Source organism: Ricinus communis, chromosome 5 (assembly GCF_019578655.1).
Source record: "Ricinus communis isolate WT05 ecotype wild-type chromosome 5, ASM1957865v1, whole genome shotgun sequence".
Classification (NCBI taxonomy): domain Eukaryota; kingdom Viridiplantae; phylum Streptophyta; class Magnoliopsida; order Malpighiales; family Euphorbiaceae; genus Ricinus; species Ricinus communis.
In genome coordinates, this window is record NC_063260.1 from 23,300,287 (window position 1) to 23,313,674 (window position 13,388).

A 13,388-nucleotide genomic window follows, 5' to 3' on the forward strand; every position below is an offset into this window, starting at 1 on the left:
GCACACCAAGGAATTAGGAGGCTAAATAAATTCAATTTTAAATTAACTATTTTGTGTTATGCTGAATATCTTTTTATGATTGAATTGTTTTATATATCACTTCATTAATTAATTTAGTATATAAGAGAAAATATAAGCTTTGACTAAATTAAATTTTTCTACATACTCGTGAATAAAACTTTCTAAAGAAACTAATTAAATTTAATAATTTTTAATTTATTTTAAGGTCATATTATCTTTTGAGTTCAATACTATAAATAAAAATTATTTGTATAAAATGATTTGAGGGAAATGGTGGATTTGCACTTGCAGATACCGAGTTCTTCTTCCTGTGATCTTCTCCTGCTTCCATTTTTTTTTCTTTTTTGTGTGGTTCCTAAGGGGACAAATCATTGAAATTTTATTTCACAGAATTTTTTTCCAACTGGATCTACCCCACCTCAGTGCTCCAAGCCCAAAACTCTGTGCTTATAAAGAGCAAGCATCGCCACCTCCTTTGCACATATCAACCTCTTGACTTGGGATATCTTTTCTTTGACTAAAGCTAGTTAGCTATCTCTCCCTCAGTTATCCTTACTATCATTATTCTTTGTTTTCTTTTTTCTTACGAAATGGCATCAAGCTCAATGTCATCTCGTGGGTCTGGTTCATGGACAGCACAGCAGAACAAAGCATTCGAAAGGGCTTTGGCTGTGTACGACAAAGACACACCTGATCGTTGGGCTAATGTCGCCAGGGCAGTTGGTGGCAAAACCCCTGAAGAAGTGAAGAGGCACTATGACCTTCTTGTTGAAGATGTCAAGTATATTGAGTCTGGCCAAGTTCCTTTTCCTAATTACCGGACTACTGGAACCAGAGGTAACATGGATGATCATGAGAGGAGGTATTCCATTTATAGTTATACAGAACTCATAATTATATATATTTTTATCACATATATATATAATCACTTACAGAATTATAACATACACCAACAAACGTCACTTAAAGGATGTAATAGTAGCTGTATAACTCTGTTGCCATTTCTTGACATGGTGTCTCTCACTGCAGTCTAAAACTTTACATATGGGTTCTTTCTGTAACCATTTTCTTTCCTCTTGGTTTCAGCGCATACTCGGAAGGTTTTCTTTTTCTTTTTTTGGTTGATAAAGATTATTATTTTTCACATAGGTTTTGGCTATATATGGAGAAAGTTAAAACTCATCAGCATCTTGAATCCAAATGGGTGGTGTTGGGTTCTGAGAAAGAAGAAAAATAAAGGCTTAATCAGCAAGAATAATTTCCACATGAAGATTGAATTTTAAAATGGTTGAAAAATACGTGTACACAATGAAATAAGTTGCACAATCCAAATTTCAGACCCCACTAGCACTTTTCACGTGGCTTGTATAAATATTTGATTTTGACTACCAATTCTACGAGTTCATAACTTAATGTGCCTATCTATATGCAAAATATATACATATTTATAAAAATTGAAGAAAAAAGGTGAATTTGTCCTATCATAGTCATCTATGAATATAATATTAGTGAGAAACTTCTAATAAATAAATAAAATTTCACAAAAATAACAAATATTTTATGCTAGATTTAGACAGATTAAAAAAGGGAATGTGAATTATAAGAAAGCTAACTCAATTTCTTTTACTTGTTATTTATGCAGGATGAGAAACCTAAAGCTCAACTGAGCTCCAACAGAACTGAAGAATCACCAACAGCCATTGAGAAGAACCCACTATTCTCTTCCCCCTTAATTTTTATTAGCAGCATATGTTTCTAATACTAAACCTTATTCCTCTTCTTTACTTTTCCTTTTTCCCTCTAAAGGTTTTGTTCTAGTTGTTGTCTTTTTTAATCAATGTGCTGATATATAAATGTAACCAAGGAAGAAAGCCTTTGAATCTTTTTGATTCTTGCTTTCTCATGTGCTTTCCTTGTCTAAGATGTTTCTAGATTTTATATAATATTCTATGATAAATTAAATATATGTCTTGCATTGTTTTCTACTGTTTATTTGAATTTTTATTTTCCCATTTAATAATTATAATGCAAGTGGGAAGATAGAAATGGAATGAATGGTTTAACACATAAGAATAATAAATCCAAAATTAAGATATGCTAAAGTGGGTTCTTAGCTTGGAAGTTAATACATAATTTGATTTGGAATCTCTTGAATCTAAGGAACTGATGCGGAATAATTGACTGGAGAAGGAATTGTATATTTAATTTCTTGAAAGAAACTGAAGATAAAGGTATTACAGGTAGAGCAAGAGTGACTGATGAGAAGAGAAAGTTGATCCTTTTTTTTCTAAATAGAAAAAAGAAAAAGAAAAGGATTTGTATAGGACAAAGTTATACGGTCCATGCACATATAATCTCTTACATTCTAGGCCCTTGTATATGTACTATCTTCTCTCAGATTAATGTGAACATAAATTATATTGAAAAGTATTCGATGAGCACATATTTTTGTTCTCAGTTTCGATTCTTAAATTCACCCGATTTGAAAATATAGGTTTGCAGTTTCATCTATATGTATATATTGCTAAATTCTCAGAATTGCTAAAGTTTCATCTAAGATGTTGACATCCAACTATTTCTTACATAGTGAATTTAAGAACAAATCTCTGAAATACTTGGGAAAATCACATCAACTGTTTTATTACTTCATTTATTTGTTTGGGCAGAAATTAATGAAGGTATTAGGAGCAATTTATGCAACACTTTCAAAACTTCGATCCTTGACCTCTATAATTCGTGTCAACTCTAATTATTATAAAAAATTGCGAAAACAAAATACAGAATCATGGACCTTCCAAGTGTTAGAATAACTATCCAGACGTTTTGCATCGTTGCGTTCCCAATTCAAAGAAGAACATGTACAAGACAAATTAACGTAAGAAATCTATAGGGTCATGCCGTGGCATTAAGGTTAACGTGTGTAACATGGCCCCCAAACGTGGGGCATGCACCCGTTTGAGCGACAAATTAGGTTAAGACAACGACGGATGGCGGGGTGCCGCATTAGTATTATTTGTGAAGCTGTGTATCTTTCTAGTTACAGGGTATCATCATTCAATATTGTAATTAATAAAATACTACTAATGCAACTGGCAATCTACCATCCCCAGGTCTCGTTGAAAAAGGAAAGCTTGTGCTGACTGAAGCTCAATATATGCCGCACTTTGCTTTCAGATAATACTTAATACCATATGTATCACAGCAAGCCAATTAAACTTCGGACTTGGGATATTAAGTTTTGTCTTTTATGGATTATCTGTCTTTTCTTTTCTTTTTTTAAATTTTATTTTATACACTAAGAAGGATGCACAAAATATTAATAATTTTTAAATAACTTAATTTAGGATGTAAAGATCTATTTATGATTTTATTTCGTTTCCAATTGTGACATAGAAGTTAGTGATAACTTCAGTCAAAATAGAAAAAGGAATAAAATTGTCCTCCTTCCATATAATGAGCCCTAAATCAAGAGATCTGAAATGTCAATCTTGGGATTAAAAGCCTCATTGAACCTAAAACCTAAGAATTTTGTTGTTAGGTTTGTTGGTTCAACAACTTCATCACACACGGTACGAGATGCATGTGGCCTCGGGTCCTTTCTTCTGTCTGCATTCTCAAATGCAAAGGACAACATGCAGCAATTGGCTCCAAACATAACATCCTACCACACCCTTTTACTTTCTCAGCCCTACTACCTATGTCTTGGCACTGGTTTGGCCCGGTTCTGTACAGCCTAAATGCAATCCAATCTTAGGCTGGAATAAAGAGTGATCCAATTCAATTATTTAGTCACAACCATTAGTTCATTATTGATTTTTTTCCCTTAGAAAACAAAGAAATACAGAAATATCATAATTAGTCTTAGATGTAATTATATTAGACTCTGAATCTCCTGAATCTGAATCCATACTCAAACTTTGGCTTTCACCTTCAAAGTAAACTACCCAATTCTCACACACGAATGCAGCATCATTAAAACATTCAAATTTAATCATTTAAACTCAAACTGGAATCACAGTAACAAAGTCTTAACAACACCCGCTTGTACCATATTTGAGCCATATATAGGCTAAATCATATTGTTCCAAAACTGCATAAACTAAACATAAACTAGTCAGTGCGGAGGGGAAGAGAACTTTCAACTTATTTAGAAACAGCACTCGTCTCTGCAGCAATCTTGGACATTCCAAACATCTGAAAAATTGAACCCCAAGACTCAATGTCAGCAAACCAACACTCGCTGCTTATTTAATAATCAAAAGTAATAAGATTCCAGATAAAAGGGCAATTTGCATTGGATTTGATCGACGGGTTACCATACGGATTTGACATCCCTAGTTCTCAGAATCTCACAAATACCTTCAGAACCAAAAGCATTACGAGTACATAATTTAAAGAAAAGTGACCATTATTATTGCACATTTGGGTGAATTCTTAGTGGCCCTTGAATTAAATTTAAACACGTTTCATGTGCTAATTAGACCTGAAACAAATCCATGTTAATCAGTAGCTGTTGGGCTGACATGCAGCAAGACTGCGACTTTGGACGAAATTGACGATACCAATGGCTCTCTTAACAGTATATGACAAATATAAGACGCCCAATTCATCAAAACAACTTGGACTAAACTGAGCTACAATCATTTACCACTATTCAAATTGATATTAGCTTTTTATCGAAGAAACTGGACATTGAGTAAAGTATCCAAGAAAAGTTGCTCAGTTTTTTCTTTTCTCAAGAAAAGAAAGGCTCAAACTACTAGACATTCCTTCGAACAAATAACGTACGATAGGCAAGTCCATCACATGGCTACCATCGAAAAGACAAATATCGGGTGTTCAATCATACAAGTAAAATTTAAAATTAAGCAGCCAAATTTGGATGTAAATTTGCAAACACATACAAAAATTTGTAGATGATCTAAGAGATTGTATAGGTGCGTCATTTTATATGGCTATCAGTAAATAATGGTTATCAGTATACAAAAGAAAATACGTACCTAGATGACAACCGGTCAATAGACTGAGATTGGAAGCTGTACCCAGATAGAGACCCATATATAGGCCTGCTTGTTTATCAAAAGCTTTTCGTGGTAAAAAAGCTAAGCAGAAATTTTTCTTCGAGGACAAGTCTAGGCCAAGATCATCGTTATTATTATTAGGAATAAGGTTAAATTTAGCCCTCAAACTTTTCAGTCAGTTTCAATTTGACTCTTTTTAAATTTGTATGACCAATTTAATTATTAAGTTCTTTAAATAGATTCAATATAAGCCTTTTTCTTAAAAGAGTTAAATGCACGTATTATAAAATTCAATTTAACCATTCAATTTTTGTACGGCTCAATTTGACTCTTTAAAAAATAATTTAAATTTATATATTAAACTTTTTATATGTTTTAGGTTTTAAATTGTAAAAATCATGTGGAGATTGATAAAAGAGGTGACAACGGTGGTGCGGAATTATGAAATTTCATTTATACTTTTTTATTTTCTAATGATAATATTGATAATTATTTATTTAAAAATTAGTAGTGGTGATAGAGATGAAGAAGTAATGGTGGAGATAGTGAGTTTGTTTTGATGTGGTAATTTAAAAAATTATAATTATTTTTTAATTGTTAACTTAGAAACAAAATAAAGTTCAATTTAGTCTTTCAGCTTGTCGCTCGAGTTTATTTTGGCCCTTGAATTTTACAATCATTCTCAATTTGCTTATTTTTGCACGTTTTTGTTACAGTGCGTGCAACGAACTCACTTTTAAAGAAAAAGTATACATATTTGAAAAGTTTAAAAGTTAAATTAACTGTAAAAGTTAAAAAGGACTAAATTGAACCTAATTAAAAAATCTGAAGACTAAATTTAACCTCATTCCTTATTATTATTACTAATTATTATTATTATTATTTAGATAATATATATATTGAGAGGATTATCATTATTATACTTATTTGTATGCCGAAAAAAATCAAAACTAGCATGCAGAAGTTTTTTTTTTTTCTCGCACCTCAATTGATATCATTTTTAAATTTTATATTATAGTTTAAGAATAAATAAACTATGATTTTACATGAAAATTATAATATTATTTGTAGATTATCTTTTCTTTCACTCTGCAGTTGCTAGAAATTGAGATCCGAACTGCTGTATGAAGTTCAACCTTGTAAATTAACTATAAAAAGTCCGATATTTGCCTTTAAAGAATAAACGCAAAAAAGAATATCTAAAGAAAAAGGTAAACAAAAATAAATAAGAAAAGTGTGGAAAAGAAGAGCGTAAAGGCCAGACTGTGATGCGCGTGCTATTTTATATATATATATATATATATAATTTTAATGGTTTACTCTTCATCATTTGAAAAGATAAAAAAGGGAAGGAAAGCAGTTGATTGGGCAGGGAACATGGCAAATTATCTCCTTGGAAGGATATTATATTTTTTCAAGTGAGTTTTGACAATGAGTTTTAAAAGTGATTTTTCATTGTTAATTTTTGTTTTAATTTTTAATAAAATCATATAAATAGATATCTCTCTAAAATAAATTAGTTTACAAAAAAAAAAAAAATTTTAATATATTAGATTAAAAATCTTAGACCTATTTCTTAAAATCCAATCTCAATATAAAACACTCTTAATTAGTAGCAGAAACAATTTTGAATACTTATCTAATTAGATATAACAAAATTTAGTATAATTAATATTCTAGAGTTTTGTAACAGAGTTTTTAATATTTGAAACTCTTTTCCCTTTGAGTTAATAATCAATATAGTATTTTTAGGAATTTAAATCTTTATATATTAATTATACATTAAATTAAATTTTCTTCTTATGGTCAATTTTGAGTATTTGTCAAGTCACCACTCTCGATTTGCAAATTAGGCGTCAAATTGCAACTTCTTCTTCTTATGAGTTGCACAATTTGTAGCTGCTCCAATCATACACATAATGAACATTTCTAATTTTTCATTAGCTAACTCTTATAAATATGATCAGTTATTATTTAACATATAACATTATTAATTTTTAATGATATACAAGGAGAAACTCTAATTGCTTGTCTTTTTTTTTCTTATTATCCTTTTAGTTAAGATTTCATCTTTTGACTATTGATCATTTTTTTAATTGCATGAAGGTTATTTTTTTATTATTTTAATTTAGTTAATTTTAATAAATAAATATTAACGTGGAACCAATTTATTAACTTCGCGCAAAGGCAAACATGCGGTGGTTAGTGCGCCTTGAGTGAGGGTACCAAATTCTAAACTGAATTTTACTAAGAACAATACTTATTAGAGATTTCAAATAAAATAAATATAAATAATAGAAATTCTATAATCTATAAATATACTATACAAATTCCTCGTCTCATTTGGGGCGGAAAACGAATCGACATCTCGAATGATTGTGACAGCTCTTCAAATCCTATTCAGTTTGATTAGATATGTCACTGCTCCGGATGGCTTTTACGCCGAAATATAAAAAAAATGCCCTATAGAGTCTTTTTTCCGGGGTTGATTAAAATCGAGATTGGAGAGAAGATTGAAGTGGCATCAACACAAAATGACTCCGCATTGAACCCCGCTAGGAGGTCTTGCCAACGCCCTTCCCACCCATCGCCCACTCTTTTCCTTCTACAATCCTTGAGCTTTTTGACTGGGAATATAAGTCCGAGGCACATCTTCTCGATAGGCGAGTATTTTGTTCTCTGCTATGTGTTTTCCTTGAGAAGTTTATGATATCTATTATGAAATATTGAGTTTTTTTTATAGGACTTGTCATGATGTTGCCAAGTTCTCCCTATACGAGAATGATAAAGTCGTTATATAGCTTAGTACCACAAGGTGAAATGTATTTCTCGCAGAATTATAATTTATTACTCATTTAATACGATTAATAATTATTAAATAGTGTCATATTATATTTTCTTTTGTCAAACTTTAATAAACTATTTTTTTAATCCGTCTAAAACTATATTCCATTTCTTTAATTGTTGGTTTAATGATAAATATTCAAAATATCATTAATTAGTTAATATAAATATCAATATTTATAATTAATATTTGTTTATGATTTCAAAATTATAAATTATTATAGAATCTTTTAAGTTTTAGCGTAAATTTATTTTTATTTAAATCTCAAACATTATAGTTGACTATTGTGCATTGTATGAAAGATTTATGAAAAGTATTTTAGTAAGAAAAATAATGATAATAATTGAAAATTTTAAAATTTTTATATAAATTAAAAATAATTTATTAAAATTGAAGGGAAAATCTTTTAGTAGAAAATAAGAATGAAAGTAAATAATACATAGGGAAACGTTTTGTGTCTGTCCGTCTTTCGTAACTAAAGTATTGGATACAAAATAAATGAAATAAAGAATAGGCAAGCAGTCTTCTAAAAACAGGAAGATAAAGGGAACTTCAATTGTGGAAGATTTTCTTTTTAATCAATCAATTCAATATAAAATTTATGGAAGAAAATCTAATTTAATTTAAGCTATTGACTAATTTTTGGAAGACAAAAAACTTTATTTTTAAGTTTTTTGCTTTTCCTATATATAGAACGTGTTGAAGTCCATTTGATTATTATTAATATGTGATATTTATTTGGAAAGCAATTTTTCTTTTTATTCTTTTATATATTAAACCACCTATTTTGATCGGTGGAAATTCTTTTCATTAAGTAAAAGAAATAAATATTCTCTTAATGAATGGTGGACCAAGAAATTTACTTCAATTTATAAACTATTTATTTAAATAAATAAAATCAATACACAATTATTTATTAATTTAACATAGTTCGAAATGATTGATTCTTTAATGTATGGTAAATTAAAAGAAAAAAGATAATTTAAACATTCAATAAATAAATAAATTTTAAGATATTTAATTTTATTAAAATGAAAAACATAAACTTAATTATAAACTGAAAGAAAAAATATTGTTTAATTAAGAAATTCATTTACTATGTGCAGTATATTCCCTTATGTCAATAAAATTTAATTTATTATTAATTAGAAAACTAGTCATTTACTATCCATAGCAATTTATATAACTAAACAATTTATTAGAAAAATTTACATACTTCTTTAAGGACGTTTAATAAACCACATACATGATATTAATTTAATTTATTTTTAAAAGTAAAATTTGTAAGATCAAAATATCATCTAACTAAAAATCCATTAAGGGTCGACCAATTAACTGTAATCAATTACCAGTATAACATTTTTCGCATTGTTGTTGTTCGGATCCATATTTATGATTATTGTTGCAATATGACATTTTTTAGTAACTTATATTTTATAAACGGTTGATCTTTCTATAGTTAATATATTTAATAGATTAAAAAATTACTAAATACTAAATATATTTATTTATCACGTTTATGGAGGACAAAAATTATAATCATATAAAATTAATTATATTTAAAAAATTGCATACATAATTTTAAATTAATTGATAATATAAAATATAAAAAAATTATCTCTAAAAATCAAAAGTTAAATATTTAATTTGTAAATCAATTAATAATTGCCATGAAAAATCTATATATATATATATATATATATATATATATATATATATATATATATTGATTTATGAGTTCTAAATCTTTTGACACGTATACTAAAATTAATTAATAAATATTTTTAAAATAATCTTTATACTATTGCACTAATAAAATTTTAAAAGAATTAAAGAAATAATATTTTTATATTTTAAAATATTATAAATTAATATTAAATATAAAAAATATATTAAATTATTTTTTAAATTTAATTTTTATAATCAAAATAATAATAACGGTTGTGCAACACTAATTTATTAAAAAATTATTCTTTATTTTGTGTTACAAAAGAATTTCCACGATATATCATCTATAAGCTTAATTAGCTATTAACTACAACTCATATTTTATTGTAATTTCATTTAATAGGTTTTTTCCACAATTAATTTTTTTAAAATCAATTTAAAATTAATTTGATAGGTAAAGAAAAAGATATTTGAAAAAAATCATTATAAATAAATAGGTTTTCTTAAAATAAAAAAAGGTTTGTATAGCGTCTTCCGGAAGGCACTTCTAACTGTCCAAATCAATAATTAAATTAATTTGAAAGCTCATCCAACTAAGTTTGTAGCTGCCAACCTAAACAAAAACAAGTAACTTTTTTTAAAAAAGAAAACCTTGATGAGCTGTGTACTAAACAAATAGAAATCATTATTCTAAACATGAAAATTGAAATTCTCCCAGTCCTCCTCGCCCATTTCCTTTCATCTTTTGATCCATAACTCAAAAAGAAGAGTAAATAACTTTAATACTCCATCATCAATGCCCCTTTGACCAATCTCATCAATGATTTCATGATTTGATTTCCACTCTCACCAAATCCAACCCAAAGTCTATACCATATAAATACACGCATACATGTTCTGACATTTCTCCTTCCTATAAAATCAATGCTCTCCATAAGGGGAAGAAAACATATAACCAAAACAGAGAGACCGAGTTCTCTACTCTGTTCTTCGTTTTCTTCTTCTTGAAGAACCCCTATCTGTACCAGTAAAATCTATTAGCGGTCGTCAGTTTCATTACGTGGGCATCTGGAATCACCAATTAGTGAAATAGCAGTCGTCATTGCAGTTGTATCATAAAACCCACCCACCTTCTTTTTCCCCTTCCTTCATTTCTTTATTCCATTTTCACGGATCCGTATTCTCTAAGACCTTTTCTCCTGTACAAGTATTTATAAAATCCTTAGCTCTATTCCCTCTATCGAGAAAAACCCATTTCTCAAAATCTAATCTTTCTCATAGTAAAGGCCATAACAAAAGAAAATAAAAATGAGTCTGGAATCAACCACTTCACCATCCTCCTCTGTTCAGATCAAGCAATCGAGAAGATTACCTGATTTTCTACAGAGTGTGAATCTTAAATATGTGAAACTGGGTTATCATTATCTTATGAGTCATTTGCTGACTCTTTGTTTGGCTCCTTTAATAGCTGTTATTATCGTTCAAGCATCACAATTTAACCCCGATGATATTCGTCAACTTTGGCTTCAACTTCAATACAATCTTGTTAGTGTTCTTGTATGTTGTGTTTTTGTTGTTTTTGGAGGTACTGTTTATATCATGACTAGACCCAGATCCGTTTTTCTTGTTGATTATGCTTGTTATAAGCCACCAGCTAATCTTCAGGTGAAGTTTCATCAATTTATGGAGCATTCTAAGTTAACTGGTGATTTTGATGATTCTTCATTGGAATTTCAGAGAAAGATTTTGGAAAGATCAGGTCTTGGTGAAGAAACTTATGTACCTGAAGCTATGCATTATATTCCACCAAGACCATCAACGGCAGCAGCTAGAGAAGAGGCAGAGCAGGTGATGTTTGGTGCATTGGATATTCTATTCGCTAATGCTAATATCAAGCCAAAAGCTATTGGTGTTCTTGTTGTAAATTGTAGCTTGTTTAATCCAACACCATCACTTTCCGCTATGATTGTTAATAAGTATAAATTGAGAGGGAATATTATGAGTTTCAATCTTGGGGGTATGGGGTGTAGTGCTGGTGTTATAGCTATTGATCTTGCTAAAGATTTGCTGCAAATTCATAGGAATACTTATGCTGTTGTTGTTAGTACCGAGAACATCACACAGAACTGGTATTTTGGGAACAAGAAGTCAATGTTGATACCGAATTGTTTGTTTAGAGTAGGTGGTGCTGCAGTTTTGCTGTCAAATAAATCTGCAGATAGGAGGAGGGCTAAGTATAAGCTTGTTCATGTAGTTAGGACTCATCGCGGAGCTGATGATAAGGCTTTTAGGTGTGTTTATCAGGAACAGGATGATGCTGGTAAAACTGGGGTTTCTCTGTCTAAAGATTTAATGGCAATTGCCGGTGGAGCACTTAAGACTAATATCACCACTTTGGGTCCTTTGGTTCTTCCATTAAGTGAACAACTTCTGTTCTTTGCAACTTTGGTTTCCAAGAAGTTGTTCAATGCCAAAGTGAAGCCATATATCCCGGATTTCAAGCTTGCTTTTGAACATTACTGTATACATGCTGGGGGAAGAGCAGTGATTGATGAACTTGAGAAGAATTTGCAACTGCTGCCTGTCCATGTTGAGGCATCTAGGATGACTCTGCATCGATTCGGTAACACTTCATCAAGCTCTATTTGGTATGAGTTGGCTTATACTGAGGCAAAAGGTCGGATGCGGAAGGGGAACCGTGTTTGGCAGATAGCTTTTGGAAGTGGTTTTAAATGCAACAGTGCAGTGTGGGAAGCTTTAAGTAATGTTAAGCCCTCTACGAGTAACCCATGGGAAGATTGCATTGACAGGTACCCGGTGCAGTTAGTTCTGTAGTTAGAGAAAGTCTATTTGGAGAAATGTACTTTGATAGGCAATTACTTTAATACATTCTTCTGGCCTGTTTACTGTATTTTTCTTTTTCAATAGATTGGGTTAGGTCATGTGTGTTTTGATTTTGAAATTCATGGCGTCTAGCCTGAAGGTTCTCGAGTGACAGAAGGTGCAACCTCTGTTCATCTTTTTGATGGTTTCATAAGTTTGATGCTGAATGTAGACGAAATATGGTGTGTCTTCTGTTTCTTTGAAGGGCTTAAAAAGCATTGGACTTTTTAATCTATTTAGTCTTCAATAGAATGTGAAATATAAAAGTTATGGTTTACGAGGCAGCTGCAGAACTGCAAGTCAAATTGTATGTTGGGTATCCCTTTCTAACTTTAACTTGAACGGTTAAGTCAGATCAGGAACATAAGGAGGCTATCATTTCTGGTATTTCCACAGTTTCGATTAGACTTGCATGTGGTACTCTATTTTCTCGGTTACCTACCAGATTCCCTTGTTACTCGTCGCTGAACTCTCCCTTAATGTTACCACTATCTGGTTGTGGGTATCTTCTGTACTTATGATTCATATAAGAATCCCTAGATGATGCTACGTTTTCTCTACCCTGGTTACGGTTTAATTTATCCTTCACCAGATTTGAATTTCTGCACACGCATAGACAATTTGGGAATCGTTGCTAGCTTGAATGATGGCTCTCCATACCCATCTAATCTTCAACCATAAGTCACTATATGGTTTAATTTGGAGGAATATTTTCCTTCTCAACCTTTCGCATTACTTTACAGGTGTCAGTTTTTGTTCCATATGGGCAAGGACTCACATGACCTGCTTATTCTTGCACATTGAACTCTCACTGGACTTTAATGAGGACATAGGAAAATTCTTGCCCACGCCAAGGCGTCATGCGCTATGCCAATGAAAAACACTTCAAAAATGCTGTTGATCTTTTAAAATAAAAGCAACAAGCACTTTGCTGTTTCTTTTTTCTTAAG

The 13,388-nt window shown here is 30.5% G+C and overlaps 2 protein-coding genes and 1 long non-coding RNA gene across 4 annotated transcripts; 2 read left to right on the forward strand and 1 right to left on the reverse strand.

The window, feature by feature from the left end:
- Positions 1–320: 320 nt before the first annotated feature.
- On the forward strand, positions 321–1,987 carry LOC8271425 (transcription factor RADIALIS). Of its 2 annotated transcripts, none has more exons than XM_015726913.2 (2): positions 321–858; positions 1,664–1,987. In XM_015726913.2, exons 1-2 carry the CDS (start codon positions 612–614, stop codon positions 1,666–1,668), a joined length of 252 nt encoding a protein of 83 aa, XP_015582399.1. In that variant the 5' UTR covers positions 321–611; the 3' UTR covers positions 1,669–1,987. The 2 variants fall into 2 exon arrangements, with proteins under 2 accessions (XP_015582399.1, XP_015582362.1); XM_015726876.2 differs by having other exon boundaries at positions 338–883.
- Positions 1,988–3,990: 2,003 nt separating this feature from the next.
- On the reverse strand, positions 3,991–5,158 carry LOC125370197. The gene is made up of 2 exons (XR_007216136.1): positions 5,022–5,158; positions 3,991–4,215 (listed from the first exon to the last, which is right to left on the reverse strand). It is a non-coding gene; the product is annotated as an uncharacterized LOC125370197 (long non-coding RNA).
- Positions 5,159–10,228: 5,070 nt separating this feature from the next.
- Positions 10,229–12,715, forward strand: LOC8271426 (3-ketoacyl-CoA synthase 4). Its single transcript, XM_002509445.4, has one exon. It carries the CDS (start codon positions 10,864–10,866, stop codon positions 12,388–12,390), a length of 1,527 nt encoding a protein of 508 aa, XP_002509491.1. The 5' UTR covers positions 10,229–10,863; the 3' UTR covers positions 12,391–12,715.
- The last annotated feature ends 673 nt before the right edge of the window (positions 12,716–13,388 follow it).